General features: G+C 44.5%; 1 protein-coding gene across 1 annotated transcript in view; it reads right to left on the bottom strand.

The window, feature by feature from the left end:
* LOC135389324 (cation-independent mannose-6-phosphate receptor-like) overlaps nt 1–19016 on the bottom strand; it is a 121580-nt gene that overhangs the window by 84241 nt on the left and 18323 nt on the right. Inside the window, exons 6-14 of the mRNA XM_064619387.1 lie at nt 17634–17817; nt 15282–15385; nt 12333–12491; nt 11606–11743; nt 9816–9968; nt 6098–6235; nt 5307–5469; nt 2098–2388; nt 550–712 (exon numbers count right to left, since the gene is read on the bottom strand). Coding sequence (XP_064475457.1) covers nt 550–712; nt 2098–2388; nt 5307–5469; nt 6098–6235; nt 9816–9968; nt 11606–11743; nt 12333–12491; nt 15282–15385; nt 17634–17817 — 1493 coding nt within the window. The remainder of the gene's footprint in view (nt 1–549; nt 713–2097; nt 2389–5306; nt 5470–6097; nt 6236–9815; nt 9969–11605; nt 11744–12332; nt 12492–15281; nt 15386–17633; nt 17818–19016) is intronic.

Here is a 19016-nt window from a genome sequence, read left to right as displayed (position 1 = left end):
GACATAGAAGTGAAGTGTCTACAAATCCAAAATACAGTTGCACCTAAGCCTCACATGGCGCTGTGCGCTGTTTTAACAGCAGCATAACGCAGTTAACAAAGTAACAGCAGAAAAACAATCTGGAGTTCTCGCAGTACTCTTCAATACCATACTAACGTTTGCATCCTTTGGACTCTTGTTTCCCCAAGTGAGAACGTTTAGCAACTGCATGCTTTACTCTGAGGAACGCGTTAGACGGGATATCGTCAATGGGAGCAAAACAATAGTAGTAAAGACGGGATAAATGTGAGCACAACCAGTGTTTCTAACGTGAGATGCTTGGTACAAGTTTGTTTTCCTGTCAGTGAGGTGGAGTGCGAAAGGGTATTATGAGCTGTAGGTACGTCCATCTCTGGCACCGAAGCTGTGTAGTCCCCCGAAGTTCTACATAAAACCGTAGACTCCACGACAAAATCCTAATGTCTGCGCATTTTTGCGGATTTGAGGAAAAGCCTGGGCCTTACAAATATTCAAAACAGTCTTGAAGCATATAGTGTAGAATAATCTTACCGTGCCATTGCTGTATTCCCTGAGCACGCATGCGGCTGCAGTAGAAGAGCAGCCTTGAGGCGGCTTCCTCAAGGGTCGACATACACTAATGTGGTAACGCAGGGATCCATCCCTATCAGCACTTTCCACCACCCAGTCCTCGTTATCATGCAGCTGACTCAGTCTGGAATCAAATAGGTTGTGCAGCTTAACCTCAAAATGCAGATACTATACCAATTTCACAATGTAACAAGCTTTCCAGGAGACTTTGACATAGTGGCATCACTCTTCATGAAGTCTCAAACTAAGAGCAGTTACACCCTGAATAACATCTTCAAGTGGACTGCCACACAAGTGTGGCCACTTGACGCCATAAAGCACATCAGCTGGAAATTTCAGTATGAATGCCAAGTGACATACTACAAGTGAATACATGAAAGGCAGCAATCATATGAGACTGGTGAGGACCTCTAATGAAATGCTCAAAGTGCTTCATGACCTCAGACAACGTCAGGAACGCTAACTGTGCTGTATGCATGTGCTAGAAAAAGTTGGTGTTCCACTACTATCAAGTCATAGCTAATGCAACCAGACCTCCCGATTTAGGCGGGGCAGGTCCCACTGTCCCATCTGCCCGCTTGCGAAAAAAATGTGGATAAACAAGGGTATTCTACTCTCACGTTGCCTTTCTCCGAGTCACATCTTTCCATGGTCTAGCCAATGGGATATTAAGATGTGTTGGCTAATAAGCCGTGCATCTCACAGTACTTCACGGAAAATAAAGATAGTCTGTGCATGCTTTGCCCATCAAGCTGCCTCGGGGGGAGGAGAATTGTTTTGATATAATGATCAATCATCACGGCGCTGACGACGATGAAGAGCAAGTTCAGAGAGTTCCAGGCAAGATTTTCCATTCATACCCCTACGAGTATGAGGACACATTAAGCGGAATACATTCTGGTCAAAGTATTTAATGTGTGTGCTCGGCAGTACAAAAATTGCGAACTGCAGTAATGGTTAATCTCCCTGTTGCAAACGAAATACAAGAGACAGAATACAATCTGGACAACAACACGTGCCTGAGCCTCGCACACACCTTTTACATCGTCCTCATTAGTGTTCAGCTAAACACACTTCACAGGTTACTACACAAACGATAAATCAAGAAAAAAAGAATACAAGTTAAAAGCCAATTAAACATAACAGCACTGGGAATTGGCGAAGTGAAATGTATTGGATATGCTGACTGACAGATCCATCCAGTGTCAGTATTGGTGGCTGAAATGGCACTCTACCAACGTGGTTTTCGCGGTTTTTCAGGTTTTACCCGAAGTGCCAATGGTGCAAATCGAGGAGTGGAGGTAAAAGCATGCCTTACTTTACTGGGTTGAACCGTAAGACATAAGGTGCTATTTTTTTCTTTCCTTTTTTCTTGACAGCAAAGCATCTCGAGGCATTATCGTCGTCTGCTCTTTCCCTCAATCCAAAGATCTTTTTTAGTGCAGCCACACAAATTTTCAAGGTTCAGCAACAGCATGACCAGATAGAAGAACACACTGGAACACTCACCTGGACAGGTCATAGTGCAGCCCAGAAGCATTGTCCTTATAAACACACGGGGTATAATACGACGAAGGACACGCATAGCTCGTGTACCATACAAAGGAATAGGTACGGTCTGCTTCCTCAACAAAGCTGGGATATCCAATACCAGCATCATGGTCGCAAAGGAACGCGATGCTTGACTTGCGCGGCGTGCGGTTGACATCATTGTACGGGGTCCCATTGGTGTAAGTCAGGTTCACCATTCCGTCAACGTAGGAAAGAAGGGGCTCACCAGCTCCCAACACCCATGTTCGTCTGAAAAGTGGGATATGACTGGCATATAACGGAATATAATGATATAATGACTGCGAGAACATGCAAAGTATTTGACAGGCGAGTTGACATCACGAGTGTGTATATTATATTTAAATTGTAATTTAATAGTACAGCTTGCCGCAACGTTAACTTTAATGCAGCGACAGCTGAAGGAGCAGTTGGAGAGCCACTCTAAGTAGAACTGAAGGGAGGGAGCATCGTGGTCTATCGTCATCATGCTTGGGGGTGTTTGTTGAAAAGCAGATGCTTTGCTCCAAATGCGCGGATGAGGGCTATCGTGAGGAGGAGAAGGAGGCTTCTCGACAAGCACCCCCAAGCACAAGTGAAATAGCCCACAATATTCTCTCCCTATGGTTCAACTTAGCGCAGATAGGGTGGCTCTCCAACTACTCCACCAGCTGTCACTGTGTTAAAGCTAACTTTGCAGCAAGCTGTGCCTTGTCAAATACAGTAAAATCTCATTAAATCAAACACCGGTTAAGAACAAAACTAGGCTCAAGTCGAACGCCCACTATGCCCCGTTCATGGCCTGTATTCCCGTAATGTAAATACCTGCTTTAGTCGAAATCGTTTAAGTCGAAATCACGGCTAAGCCGAACAAATGTTTCGTCCCAGGTGACATTTTTCATCTGTTTAAGTCGAATTTCACTTCGGATCAGTAAACACCACTTTTCTTGACTATGGACCATGATCGGCCAAGTTCTTCAAGCCAGCCAACACAATCCAATCCAAGTCTGCCTGATTGAGACTCGACGGGATTGAGGCTTGCGTGATTCCAAAACTAGCGCGAGACGCTGTGCGCAGGCTAGTCTAGTTAGAAGACAGTACTGGGGAATTCTTAAAATAAAACAGGCGCTCTTCTGGGTCTCGCAAGTGGCGCTCCGCGCGTAAATACGGCACTTCCGCTCCTCGAGGCGCGGACGGAAGTCCCATAGGCGAACGGGCGAGTGTTATGTTCATGTATTATAGAGATGGTCGTGCAGGTGACTGCATTTTGGCTGCGGCTATGGCTACGACCCAAATTTAGCTTGCTCAAGCTCCAGTCCAAAGTCAACATAGCGGCGGCCACAATGAATCAAGAAGCATGCAGTGGAGGCCGTAGAAAAGATATGTAGAACTTAAATTTGCGCTTAAAGAACTTAAATGCACACAACATACACTGGGATTCGTTAAACTGGAAATTATTTACATTGGCTAGAATAGCGTTCTGGCGGGGAATTCTAGTTAAGACTCGTAACCTGATGCTTCACTGCATGAGGTGAAGCCTGCTTTACAAAATCACTAGTGCTGCAGGACCAACACAACACAGGAGGACCGTTGTTGTTTAGCATGAGATAACATTAGTCCAAGTTAATTGCTGTACTTCGCCCGAGGGAGGGGTGGCGTCCCTCCCACGTGCACTTTAGCAGTGCCGGTGGGGAATTTCGATTTGATATCTTAAAGGTTGCTTTGTATAAGTTAAGACTCTTGATAATGCCAGCAGCCTAGGAACAAAAGGGTGCCTTCAAGACATCCCTTACATTCAAAATTTCAGCAATGCAACATCGCCAGGTGAGATATACACACTAAAGCAAAGAAGCTAAAGAATGTTCACAGCAAAGCTGAGGCAGGACACCAATTTGTTTATTTCACAAGTGACCCGTGGGTGTTCAAAAAGTATTACAACCTCATCTGTGTAACACACCACTGCATGGCATCAAATTTTGAAATTAAGAAAAGTAAAAGCAGACTCAGCTGAAAAGCCGAAAACACTATCCTGTAAAATTGAGTAGGGGGGCTTCCCACAGAAGGTTTAGATGTCTCGCCTGTGACTGTTAATGGCGGAAAAATTACACTGAAGCCACAGGCTACATATTGCAAACTTTTAGTGCAAATGGCACGTATTGTAAAATTTGCACAAATATTCAATTAGGTATTCGTCATATTTTCTCCCATTTGATTCGATTTGATTCTACTTCAAATATTCAGGTTCACACACCCCTAATTATTATGACTACAGTCGCCGACCGTTAATTCAGACTTCTAATGGTCACGGGATTTGTCCGAATTATCGAGCAGTCCGAATTAGCAGTTAATCATAAAAATCCACTCTCACACTGGTGTTTATTACAAAAAAAATTTACACGGGACGGAAGAAAGTGTCGATACGCGTCTGCCTAGCAGCGCGCGCACGAGAGAGAACGTCACGCTGCATTTCTGATGATGTCACACTGTCGGAATAAACTTGTCCGAGCGTATTGATGGCCGCGAGGATCTGCACAGTAGACGGAGGTTCGCCGACGTTCTCGTCGTCATCCTCGCCGTCGTCCGATCCATCCGCAGGCGGGTTCAGAACTTCGGCGACGATCTCATCATCGGTGAATTCAGCACAAAATTCTGTGCAGCGGTCCACCTCAGCGTAATCGTCAAACGATATGGAAGACGGAGATTGACGGAGACGAGACATTTCCACAGTTTCGATTGTCGCATCCAAAGTGCGCGTCTAAACAGCAACGTCGATCACGTGAACGCGAACTTCGCCCGGGCGCGCGCTTCTCCTCCCCGTTTCTCCTCCCAGCAGGCGGCGCTCCGCAGGAGCTACTGGAGGCGGCGAGCGGGAGTCGGAAGCTCGAGGTTCCGATTTTGAATTTAGGAGCGTTGATTTTCACAAAAAGTAGGGAAAGTCGGCCAAAATCCGTCTGAATTATCGAGCCGTCGCCCCGAAAACGGTCCGAATTATTGGAAGCTGAAATGCATTGGTTCTATAGGGGCTGTTGACTAAGTCCAAGATTTTGTCTGAACTATTGGAAAGTCTGAATTATTAGCGTCCGAATCAACGGTCGGCGACTGTATATCAAGGTTACTATTCATGTTACAGAACAAAGTAGCATTCAAATGATTCAACTGAATTCACTCACTTTTTATCTTGAGATTCTTGACAGACAGTTGGTGACGCAGTAGTGGCTGTGCTACAAGGTGTGTCACGCAAATCACCGCAAACATTGAGATAGTACGTGTACTGTGCATTCTCAATCTTGTAAGGCACACTCGATGTCAGGGGAGACAAGTCCAATGTAAAGCCTGCAACAAATGTGATGCCCATCAGGATATTTTCTATCAGAAGAGAAACTGATGAGACGGGTGCAGCAACAAACAATGCTTCATCAGTCAAACAGCAATGAACCACAACCTACTAGATCATACCGACCATGTCATCATCGTCAGTTCCTGTGCGGGAGCACGTCAGCACGATCTGCTAGGGAGCTACACATCGGCCCACAACATTTCCGTAATGATGGGATAATTGAAATCTGAATTTTGAACCTGCAGAAGTGGACCACAGCCACCATAGCAGACGACAGCAACAGCTCCTATGAGAACACGCAGAATGATGATGATGATGATGATCAGTTTACAACTTAGCAAAAATGCATCTCCTGAGGGGCATCCACTGTGTTTACAAAAATACTAAGGTAAACTGAAGTATAAAGTGTTGTAGAAATTGAGGAAGCAATAAACGAGCAGATGAGCAGCACCACCATTTCTAGCATCCAAATGTGGTTGGGAAGGGATGCAAATGACACGGTCGCCATAATCTAATAGGTTGTGCAATGAACAGCCATATTGATACGAAAATACATCTGTCATTGTGTACCATGAAAGGAAACCAAAAGCACACTTGAGAGTGACTTGCTCAAATTTAGCTCACCTAGCTCGTCATCTTCTATTCGACATCCACTGCCCACAACACTTTTGAGAGGACATGCGCTTGCAGTGTGCCACTCAAACTCAGCCAGGCAGCCAGTATCATCCATGCCAAGGAACACTGGGCTCTCTGTTGTTGCTCCTGAAAGGATCAAGAGATTACGACTTAGGTTGGCAAAATGAACTACCACGAAGCAACATCTCAATCACAGCCTTGAAATGAACAGCACTAAAATGTTGCGCATTCAGCTCTATCGCCCTGAGATGCGGCAATGTCACCGTGATGATAACTGCAGTTAAAGTGCCACAAAGTGAAAGCAAGGGTTTCAAAGGGTGCGTGTACCATACATACTATGTGCAACCCCAAGCACTTTCATTATTTAGAAAGCAGATTAAGGAATCGAAATCGGTGCATCTCCCTTCTTTGTCCAATGCATCAGCAAACATTACTGGGCTATGCCAAGTGGAGCCCCTCTATTTTCCAGCTTAGTTCAGAATAACAGTAAAGGTCTGTTGCAGCTCTGCTGCTTCTTCAAAGAAACAGTGCAGGTTATAAACTAATCTAATTTCTATTACTGAAGGCAGGACATTCCACATGAATACAGTCTAGTGGCTCTAAAACAAGGGCTCTTAGAAAATGCAGTACAGCCACTGACCGATAATTCAGACTCCAAAAATTTCTACCTTCCAATTACTCGGACAAAACTGTTGGCACTGTCAAATGCCCCACAGAACCAATGTATTTCCGTGTACAATAATTCGGACTGCTCCTCGGAGGACTCATCATAATCGTCATCATCTCTTCAGTGTTCATCATTGCAATCATCTCGCTTCAAACCTCCATGGCCTTTGGGATTTACAGTCTCTTGGGTTCCAGAAATGCGGCAAAAAATGTGCTCTTGCGCCGACACTTTGCATCGCTTTTACAACTCGAAAGCCATTTGCCAATCCAGATATGACACATGCGCAGAAGCGTAGCACACGCGTGTGAGAAGGCTAAGCTTATTCACGCATGCCCAATACCGAATACTCCGCTTCCGATGCTTTGAAGTAACTTATCTACGAGTATCTTCGAGTATCGGAAATACAGTAGAATCTCGATGATACGATCACGGATGATACGAATTTCGGGATGATACGAATTCTTTTCCGGTCCCGGCCGGAATGCCTATTCTTCCCATGTATTAGAGTTCGGATGATACGAACGCGTTATCTTGCCTTTACGGATGATACGAACGAGAGGATGCGACAGAGGTCGTTCCCCCGTGACGTGAGAGTGCGCGAGTCATGCTGCAGCGTCTTTCGAAAAGGGAGGGCGATCCTCACCACGAACTCCCTTACATCATGTATAGGGCCTGACTTTTTCGGGTTTTATTTTTGGCCAAATTCGGGGGGTAAATATCGGGTGATATTTTTCATTTGAAAATTCGGGTGTACAGTCAAACCTCGCTTTACGAACACCCTTCGTTTCTCAGAAAATGGTTCGTAAATCGAGGTATTCGTAAATCGAGGTCCGAGGTGTGCAGTGCACAAATACCTCACAAAACCACGGGAAATTGATTTGAATAAGTTTTATTTTTGAAAATACTGCGTAATTGTGCTTTGCACCATACTTTCTGCAGGGTCTATCCTGTTTAGAAACGATGACAGAAGTCTGACACTTGACTCATCCACCCGGTCCTCAAAGTACGGTATCCCGCGCGGATTAGACTGTTTCCAACGGCAAATATCACGCTTGTCACCCGCTGTCAGGACTGAACGCCTTCTCTTGGAATGGCAATATGTTTCCATCTCGGAGACCTGGTCCAAACTCACAACCGTTCGGCTGTAAACGACGGAATTATTCTTTCAGGAAATGGTGAATCATGTTTGTGGAACGTTGTGGCGTTGGGACATTGTATGTTTGACCTTGGCAGCATGTACTGAGGAACTTTCATTCTCCTCCGGTCCATTGGCCTGTCCTCTGTACGTTCGTAACGCCCGTTCGTATATCGAGGTCAGAATGGCTTGGCTACTTTGGGTTCGTTCCCTAATAATCCGTTCATAGTTCGGATATCGAGGGTTCGTAAAACGAGGTCAAAATACACGGAAAAAGTTCGGTTCCCTGTGGAGCCGTTCGTAAGTTGAGGGAATTCGTATATCGAGGGTTCATAAAACGAGGTCCGACTGTATTCGGGTTAAATCCCGTTACGGCATATTCTGTCGTCAGGAATTCGGGTGATTTTTTTTGTTTAATAAAAATTTGTCTTAACATGGAACTAATGTTTAGCAATGTAATCAAACTTTATTTTAATGCACGCTTATGAGTGTGCCACGCCCCAGATGTTTTCGGGTAGATTCGGGTTAAACCCGAATTTTACAGATTTCGTTCGGGGGGTAAATATCGGGCGGATACGGGTTTAACCCTAAAAAGTCAGGCCCTAATCATGTAGCGCAATGCAAGCAATGACTTTCCTTTTGGTGGTGGTGGTGGTGGTGGTGGAGATAAGATCAAGGGGATTGAACGGCCCAGAACCTTATCACCTTATCTCTGTTTTGACCTTTTTACCCCCCTCGCATCAATCAACCGCGAAGCTGTGTGACATCGCTCTGGCAGAAAACAGCGACCAGAACCCCAGAACACGTGGAGGGAACATATCAGGACAACTTGTGACAACATTACGCATCACCATTCCGCAAGTCGGCTTCACCTAACGCCTGCTTGCTTTAGGAGAAGCTCGCTTTAGAACACTGTAGCACGACTTGCGGGTGAAAAGCACACAAAAGCGTTACAACCGACCTCTTTCATTGACAGTAACAGAAAATGAACAGTCACTGTCTATTTTCTTGCCTCAATTTTTATTTTGGTTTAATTCGTTTGATACGAATTTTTTCTGCGACCCCGTGAGATTCGTATCATCGAGATTCTACTGTACTGAAATGTCGACGTCAACTTTAAGTGAGGATGTTGACGATGATACTAATGACAGATGTATTTAGTCAAGGCGAAGATGGAAATTCATCGACGACTGAGACTAACGTGACACCGCTAGCGAAGAACACATGTATAGATTATTTTTTAAAGTCACTTTGAATGTTCTGAGTGAAGGTTTTTGAAATAAAGTGTGTTTATGCAATTCACTAAAAAATTTGGACTGCCCGACAATTGAAACTGATTTCTTGGCTTATAGAAGTCCGAAAAACTGGTCGGTGTCTGTATGTGGTGGACCACATAAAATGCCAAAATGACAATGCTGTGGTTGTGAGAACCCGGAGGGTGGAACACGTTTGAGAAATAGTGAAGGATGCGATTCCTAATTATGAGCCACTATGTCATTGTCATCCTCAAGTACTTTCGGAAAACATCTTTCAAGGTTAATAAACGTTCGCAAACTGATACATCATTGTTCATATATAGAGCGTGAAGTTTTCAGGAAATATTTTTTCGGGAAGGCAAAAATCGGGTAAATAAACATGTGCACTAAATTCATGCGAATTTGGGCTCAGTTACTCAAACTAACTGTAATGGTTTGGTGATGTAACTGCATTTTTCTGCCAAACAAGGTAGTTAGTGCATTCCTACAGACATCCCTGTGAGAGCAATTTGCTGGATAAAAATCGGGTTTCACCCTAAGGAGGCAACCTTCAATTCGGGGGGGAAGAATCGGGTAAAACACCAAAACTTCAGGCTCTATTCATATATTGATTGAATGCCCCTTGAACGTTTTTTTGGAGAGCCTCACCTGGCTTACAAACAAGGTAGATAGACGAGGAGTAGTTCCTGCCAGGCCTGCACTGCTGCCATCCAGATGTCGTAACAGTCACAGTTTTGGTTTGCTTATCGTAAGTAGGCTTCGAGAAGAACTGTCCGTAGCTGACAACTTTGCCTTCTCCACCTGGAAACATTTGTTCCGTGAAAACATGTTGCACAGCAAAGAATCATGTGAGCCCAGGTGAAGAAAATTTTAAAAATGCTCTCAGTGCCTGCCCTCTTATATTGAGAGAAACATCACAAAAAGCGCTAGGCAAAATGTTTCAGTCAAGCACCCACTTCGTATATAATTGAATGTTATAGCAGGCATGCTGCCACGGAGAAGAAAATTAGCAAATAAAGCCTAGAGATCTGACCTGCATTCAGCCTGTAATCTACATGCATGTACTGAAGAAACATGCAGAAGGGGACTCATTTACAGAGCCACAAAAGACTTACAAAATTCTGAACACGTCCTAGTGTACATTTATATTAAGACAGTAGAAATTCAATTACGGCACACAGAAAGAAATAGTCGCAATACGTAACTTCTCCGTTACTTTGTAATGTTCCAAGTCAAATACTCGCAATATGCATTAAACAGCCACTAAAATGCCACCACAAGTTAACTTCAAAATATGTTACACGTTATGTTAATTTCGCACTTGTTATAATTCAAAACTTCGATTCCGTTACGAAGCTACAATTATACTGGGCTCCTTGTTGCCTCGGCACTACGCAGTGAATGTCGCTTCAGCCTGAGCATCGGGTATGCTTGGGGTGCTTTTAGTCCATGCGGAGCATGAACGTGCATGCCATGCCATAGAGCAGTTCCGGTGAAAAAAGTAGCGTGACTTACGAAGCATGCTGGTGTCGCCGTCCAAAGGTAAAGATAATTCTTGTCACTAGAACTTTCGGCATTACTGCTGTGGGCTACAATTCAGTAAATCGGTATTGAAAAATGCAGCGCATGTACACGATGCTACGGTAGGACCCGTTCCAAATCCACACGAGCACAATAGGCATGCGCGCGCTTCTCCTGCTGTCTCATTGGACGCCACCAATCTTTGTTTCCTGAGGATCCCATTCGTTGCCGCCAAAGACGGCACTTGTCTTCATTGCGCTTTTCTTCTATACGGTAGCGTTGCATGAACTAATTTCTCGCGCATTATACTAACTGAAACACGGACTTTCACTTGAGAACAAGTTGTTTTTGCATTTCAGTGGCTCTTTAACGAAACACAGATTTAGGAACAAAGATTTCTTGACTGTCACCCATAGCCAGCAGATCGCCATAATGCATGAAAACAATCAAACTACCACTGTACAACTATTCACATCTTTAAAGGTTTGCAATTTTATCGCATGCCTGAAAGTTCTATGGTACATATTAAACTGAACATAGTATTTTTTCATATTAGCAACATCATTCAATACATTACGTCTATGACCAATATCTGCGAGAGAAGTGCACAGAATGAGTGCACACCCAATTGTAAACCTGCATGCTACAGTTCTATCAAATTTAATGTATTTCCACACCTTGCACAGTAAATGTTCGTGCTGCGATTATTGTGAGCCTCTAATTTAAAGCCAAGACTAACTTAACGAATCTATACCTAACCTGTTTAAAAAGTATCTGATCTGCAGCAACCAAACGTGCTCATACCAAACTACCTAACATCGATAGCTATGCAATGCAAACTGAATGGGGTTGTGATGTTAGCTCTCACAAGATTTACTGGAAACAAGTAAAAGCAAACAGACGAGGCAAGCACTTGCCTACAAAGCAGATGGCAGAGTCAGCACCACAGCCGCGCAGAATCCAGTCTCCATCACCACTCCTACTGCAGAGTCTCACATAGAAAGTTCCATTAAGGTCCTTTTCGGGACTGCCCAAGGCTATCCAGGGGTCCTGACCTGAAGTCAAATGCCGTGCTCATATCAGAGGCATAGTATACTTAGGGCCTGACTTTTTAGGGTTAAACCCGTATCCGCCCGATATTTACCCCCCGAACGAAATCTGTAAAATTCGGGTTTAACCCGAATCTACCCGAAAACATCCGGGTCGCGTGGCACACTCATAAGCGTGCATTAAAATAAAGTTTGATAACATTGCTAAACATTAGTTCCATGTTAAGACAAATTTTTATTAAACAAAAAAAATCACCCGAATTCCTGACGACAGAATATGCCATAACGGGATTTAACCCGAATACACCCGAATTTTCAAATGAAAAATATCACCCGATATTTACCCCCCGAATTTGGCCAAAAATAAAACCCGAAAAAGTCAGGCCCTAAGTATACTATGGTTGCACAAACAATCCGATTTTGCATTGTACTAAATACGCGAACAGTGATAGACATGATCTGAAAGGGTTGGTGTTTACTTCTTGCTTACGGTCACATTGAAGGTTCATCTGCACCCTAAGTTGCAATGTGCATATGGTGCCGTCTGTGATAGTACTCTAGCTACATGCAAAGAAATGAAGTGCACATTGCATACCCTTTCCAGTTGCCAGAGAGCTGAAGTCAATGCGAATGTCTCCCTCCTGCATGACACAGCTTGGGGACGACTTTTCCAGGCACGCGTGCTCAGTCTCCCACACAAAGTGATACTGGCAGTTGTCATCGTCCACGAATTCAAGCTCCAAGTGGCCCATTGCTGAAATAACAGAAATAACAGTGTTGTGCAGGAAGGCAACAACATATAACGACTCCCCAAAAGCTTTCTGAAACTTTCACACTTTTGGAACTCCCCAATCATCACCATTAAAATAAAGTTGTTCAAAATGTAACAAAATTTACTCGATGATGTACAAGTGCAAATGAAGGAAAAAGCACAAAAACACCAGACACACACACGCACTTACCTCCAACAAAACTTTTATTTCCTCGACACACACTTTTATACATCTGGCACCGATGGCACACTCACACCTGACTTACCCAGCACAAATTCCTTATCTGTGAGCACTACAGATTCATGGCTGGTACAGGCTCACACCAATTTTTCACTAAATTTTTGCAAAATTTTCTTGCATCACACTTTTAAAGAACATCACCCTGTGTCCCCTTTTGCAGAATCAGGGCAATGTTGTGACACATTGTGTAACAGTACCATTCTTAAATTTTGTGCCTCGAGATGCCTTCCTAGTCGACAGTAAAATCTTTGCGCCTCATATTGTATTCTTGCAGAGGATCATTTCTCTGCATGATGCAGGGGTTTAACGCAAAAAAACGTATTGAGAAAAGAAAGGCAACCCTTAACTCTCTCGTAACCATGCCTATCTCCATCGATCACGTGATCGACGGAGTTCGACAGCCCGTTTTAAAAGTCCTACGCCTTCTCCGCACCTGCGGTGACATCTAGTACATAGCACAGAGACCATAGTTTAGTTTCGATTGCTTTTTTCATGCTCGGTGCTAGGAGGCGCATACAAAAACATAATCTGTGGAAAATGGTGGGCTTGTCTTTGCGCCACGTGTCGTGCACTCAAACCGTCGAAGTTGAGATATTTCTTGCACTTCCACGTCTGAATTTCAAGATGAAAGCAGCAGCGGGAGCGTGAGAATGACTCGGGTCATCAGAGTTTGACTCTGACGACAAGGTTGACTTCACCAATTTAAATTTTTTTCACTGCATTTGTGTGTCGGCCTCGCTGACTGTGTTTGTTTACTTGTTAGGGTGTCAACATCATACAGAGGCAATTCTCTGCCTTGGACATCTAGCTGGAACATTGCATTCACCCCAAACAGAGAGCCTGGCACACACTTCGGGCTCATGCTGCGCAGTGAAGCCACCCACTTTGTGTGAACCACTGACTTTTTCTAACCCTTCTTTACGACTCAAAACGTGCAACTGATCTGTGAAAACATAAACAAGTACGCGTGGGTGCATATTTTAGACAACTTATGACCAACTGGCATTTCGAGAGGAGTTGGTGGCCCAGCTTCTGGGCCCGCTTGCACGAAACAATCCTAAGTGTAACACTTGGCAAGTGTTGCACTAACGCGTTAGTGCACTAAGTTTAGGGTTGCGGTTAAGTGGTTTGCACGAACACTTCGACGACCGCCCTAAGTCAAGTATTCTAAAGTGGATCGTGGCTACGAGCAGTAGCAGTTTTCGGAGGCTCTCATTGGTAGAAAGAGAACTTCCGGAGTTCATCCCAGGAAGTCGTGCGTCACGGCATGTTAGGATTGTGGGAAGTCGTCTGCTTCTGCCGTCGCACGTAAACAGTTTGTAGAACCAAAATAAGGTATTGTAATATCATTGTAGCTGCAAGAACGCGTTAGGTCACTTGTTGTGTACTTTCGTTAAATAAAATAAAGCCTGTGGCTCAAAGTATGTCTCGAATTGCTCGATGATTGGGAAATTATCGCCACCGGCAGTGCCGGTTAGAGGCACTTCGCGCGGCGATCATTTTGAGAGATGTTGCTAAAATGTACGGCACCAACAGCATAAAAAAATGAGACGTTGTTGGTATTGCGAGGAAAATGCGTACTGTATTGCGAGGTACAGTTGGTGCCGACGACGAATCTTCGCTACACGGTTCATAGCGGCTGACATGTTAGTCCTAAGCTTTAGTGCGGTAGTTTAGGGTGCTCCTAGGACCCTTGGCCAGCGCCCTAAATTGCGCGGAACGAGCGCCACCACTTTAGTGTTGTAAAAGTTTCGTGCAAGCCACTTATGGCTCCGGCACTACACTAAGTGGGGAACTCTTTAAGTATTACACTAAGTTTGTTTCGTGCAAGCGGACCCTGGGCTTGGATGCTGGAGGACAGCCAGCCCGTTTGCCCCGAACAGCTGCTGTTGCTGCTGAGCCTTTAGCAAAACACGTGGCAACAAGGACACGGAAAAGGAAGAACTGCAAGCTGTGTTACGGCAACACGAGAAAGGAGCAGAAGACAAACGTCTACTGCGAAGACTGTGATGTATATCTCTGCCTAACAAACTCAAGAAACTGCTTCTCTGACTGGCACCAGGACTAGGGGCATACCACATCCTCTAACTCCAAGAGTAATGGTGCTACAGTGCTAAAACTTGGCAGTTTGATACGTGAGACGTTTTTCTTCATTCTGCATATGTCAGTTTTTCCTACTTCTTTCTTACTTTCTTTTTTTATTTGTTTGATCTATATTTCTGTGCTGCTGTGGTTCAATAACTTTGGTACAATAAAAGGTGCTGTCAAGGGTAAAAACTGTCTACATAATTTTGATACGAAGTGATATCCCTTTCATTTAACTACAATATAATGTATTTTGCTCTTCCGTCCCATCATTATTCTCATAGTGACAACTCATTTCCTATGACCCCATCAAACTGTAAGAAATGCATTTTGTTTGCAAGAGCAAACAAAAAGAGCCATTGCTCTTTTTGAATTGGTTGAACACCATTCCCATAACACGGGCATTGAGGTCAGAGACAGAAAAGAAAAGTTGCCATTGCACATACCTTGTTTCTTGTTGCAGACAAAGTCAATAACTGAAGACCACGTGCGGTTATTTGGGCAGGGGGAGCCCTCTTGGAATAATACGCTAGCTATGCCATCCACGAGCCTGATGGTGAACAATAAGAAAACATTAATTATTATAAACAAACAGTACACAAGAAATCGTTATATCAAAACGCAGTAAGCACTCTGTAGAGTGGCTGCAAGGATGCTCTGAATTAACTAATGCAATACCTTTACCCCTGACATACGGCGCTGCCAACCACCTTTAAAGTGTTCAACCGCCATATTCTCGCACAGCCCAGAGGGTCCCTTGTCTGCTTCAATAGCCCTTGCAGTGCTTCGTGCACACGCAGCAAGCACGCGCCTAATGCATTGCCAATTAAGATACTGAAAGGGCCCCTTGAAGCACAAGGATCCCTCAGGGCAGAGCAAGCATACGACGGTAAGTGTCCTCAGAGCATGCCATCAGAAACGTCGCAACAACTGTTCAGACAAACTGAACAGCGATATACAGTAGAATTTCGTTGATGTGATCACGGATGACAAGGCTTTCTGGATGATATGAATTATTTTCGGGTCTCGTCCGGAATGCCTATTCTTCCCATGTACAGTCGCCCACCGATTTTTCGGACGTCAATTTTTCGGACGTGCTCGATTATTCGGACTCGTTCGCGGAACGGCCGCAGGTCCCATAGAGGTGATGTATAAGAACGTCAAAAATTTCGGACGCCGTGCAGCCCCGTCGCCCGATATTTCGGACTCTGTTTGCCCAACCAGCGAATTTCTCTCTTGGGGTGACGGAATATATTGTTGTCGTCCGAAATTTGTATCAAAAGAAATCAACCAACTAAAATATTGAGGCAACAAAATAGGCAGTGATGATCGTTCATTTTCCATTCCTCTGAGTAGAAGAGGTCTGTCATAACGCTTTTGCGTCATCGTTTTTGGCCAACGGCCCAGCACGTGCTGTCCGCCCGCGAGTCGCGCGACAGCGCTGTAAAGCGAGCTTCACCTAAAGCACGCATGCGTTATGTGAAGCCGACTGGCGGACTTGATGACGGCGGTGCCTCTGACAGTGTACAATGACGAAATGTCGCTTCGGGAAATAGAAGCTGATGTTATCAGGCAGAGCTGGAAGCGCGTTGGGAAAACATCGACAAATTTTTCCAGCCTACTAGGGCTTAGTAAAGGTTATTTTGAAACGAAATTCGTTTTTTCGGACTGCTGGATTATTCGGACTTTTGCGCGATCCCCGTCGAGTCCGAAAAATCAGACGGCGACTGTATTACAGTTCAGATTATATGAACGCGTTATCTTCCCTTAACGGATTATACAAATGAGCCGAGGAGGCGACAGAGGTCGTTCCCACGTGATGCAAGAGCGCTCCAGTCATGCTGCTCATCTTTTTGAGGAGGGAGGGAGATCCCACCATGCTCACCACAAACTCCCTTACATTATGTTGTGCAATGCAAGCAATGACTTTCCCTTGGATGATGGTGGTGGTGGAGATATGATCAAAGGGATTACACTGCCCAGAACCTCATCACCTTATCTCTGTTTTGGCCTTTTTACCCCCCTGGCAACAATAAACCTGGAAGCTGTGTGACATCGCACTGGCTTAGGAACACTTTTAGGCCACACTCTTAAAAAGGAACTTCACCACATAGCACGCTCCTAGCCAATCATAATCTCGAATGATATCGTTATCTGCCCTGATTTGTTGAAAACGGAAGGCATACACCTTTTTTGTGAGAATTATGAACAGCACAAGTGTCCCAAAAAAAGCATACACCTCCTGTTTTCAAAAAATCAGGGCAGATAACGATATTATTCCAGATTATGGTTGGCTAGGAGCATGGTATGCAGTGAAGTTCACTTTTAAAACTGCAGAACACATGGAGGGAACATATCAGGACAACTTCTGACAAGATTATGCGTTATCATTCCGCAAGTCGGCTTCACCTAACTCCTGTGTGCTTTAGGAGAAGCTTGCTTTACAACACGGTCACGCGACTCACGAGTTGAAAACACATGCTGGGCCTTTTGAATCATCTCGCGAGTTTTGGCACCAATGGCCAAAAACGAAGACCCAAAAGCGTTACGACCGACTTCTTTCACTGGAGAATGGAGAATGAGCAGTCACTGTCTATTTTCTTGCCTCAATTTTTATTTTCGTTTAATTCTTCTGATACGAATTTCGGATGATACAAATTTTTTTGCTACCCCGTGAGATTCGCATCACCGATATTCTACTGTATCATGTTTGTTAGCAGGAAGTATTCAAATTACAGTTTTTTATGTATGAGTGGCTATTATTGAGATAAATATGGTAGGATGAGAGGCTAACTCACTGTAGTTTGGAATCGCGCACATCACCCAAAGAAATGGACATTGTGTCATTGATCAGGCAGATAGCAGTGTTGTAGCGTTTTCCACGGCCGCAACTCTCTGAAGATCCTGTACCCTGGTTGCATATGTTGTAGATCACTGTCACTGCAGCACCTTCCACATTCAATGTAGTATTGTGGTACTGGCCTGTAACAAGGGCAGGTTCAAATATTGTACTTTGTCATCAAGGTTAAGACCGTAATGCTATGGAAGAAGATACAAGTGGCTTTGTGAGCAAGTTTCACCATACCTAGTGCCACAGCTTACTATGGTCTTACCCTGGTTATACCCTGGACTTCCAGAACAATTTATTACAATCATTTTAATATTGTTTGCGTTAAAGAACGACGACCGATTAAAAGGGACCAGTCAGAAATACAAAGGTGCATCTTCCAAGTCCGCTGCTGAGAATCAAGACTGGGAGAGACACCCACAGTGTTCCTGCTATCTCCCGTAATCACACAATTTCAATACGCCCTAAATTGTAATGCACCAGTGTAAGTAATGAGGTGATGTTTCATATGGCTCGACACCCTGTCCAGTCTGCTAAGTTGTCCAATAGGAGTCACCATGAAAAATATTTTCATGATGCCATGCTAGTGTCACGCCATTTGAGCTCGCGCGTGCAAAGTCAGCCTTCAGCCAACAGAGGCATCGCTGTGCTCCGCAATCGGCGCCGGAACACCCGTTCCCCATGGCGTGCTCTCATGGGCTCATTTTGGAGCCCCCCCCCCTCTCCCCCCCCTTTACTTTAGAAGGAAGCATCTCTCCTTGGACATCCACCGCTTGTACAAAAATACTAAGGTAAGCTAAAGTACAGAGTACTGTAAGAATTGAGGAAGCAATAACCAAGCCAATGAGTAGCGCCACAGCTAGCCTCCAAATGCGGCGCTGGGAAGGGAACCATATGACATGGTCGCTATAGGGACTGTGCGACAAACTGGTGGCGCCATGATGCGGCCTCAGGAGAAAGTACCTTGTGTGATAGCCGCCAGGTAGCCAGCTTTGTTTACATGTGAAGTGCGGGCATCTTTTTTTGCCACAGCATCGCTAACTGTGCCAGCACCTAAAAGTACTCTTCATTAGGGACCAGATGCTTCATTTCTCGTGATTTCTATGCTTCCAATACCACAGAGGTCACTAGACTCGCAGCGAATAGCGTTTGTGATGCGCGTTCGGCCATTGCATGAGGTGTGCATAACATGAGCGAATATATTCTTTCTTTCTCTCTCTCTTTTTTTTTTTTTTTAGTTTCAGTGAAACTGAATGAGGACCTGCAAAATTATCAATGATTTACAGTTGGCACTTTCGTGACGGTGAAACACCGCTGGATACTGTATCACCGT

The sequence above is a fragment of the Ornithodoros turicata genome, chromosome 3, assembly GCF_037126465.1.
Source record: "Ornithodoros turicata isolate Travis chromosome 3, ASM3712646v1, whole genome shotgun sequence".
NCBI lineage: Eukaryota > Metazoa > Arthropoda > Arachnida > Ixodida > Argasidae > Ornithodoros > Ornithodoros turicata.
The sequence above is the reverse complement of the archived record's forward strand: the minus strand, read 5'-3'. Positions and strand labels throughout refer to the sequence as shown.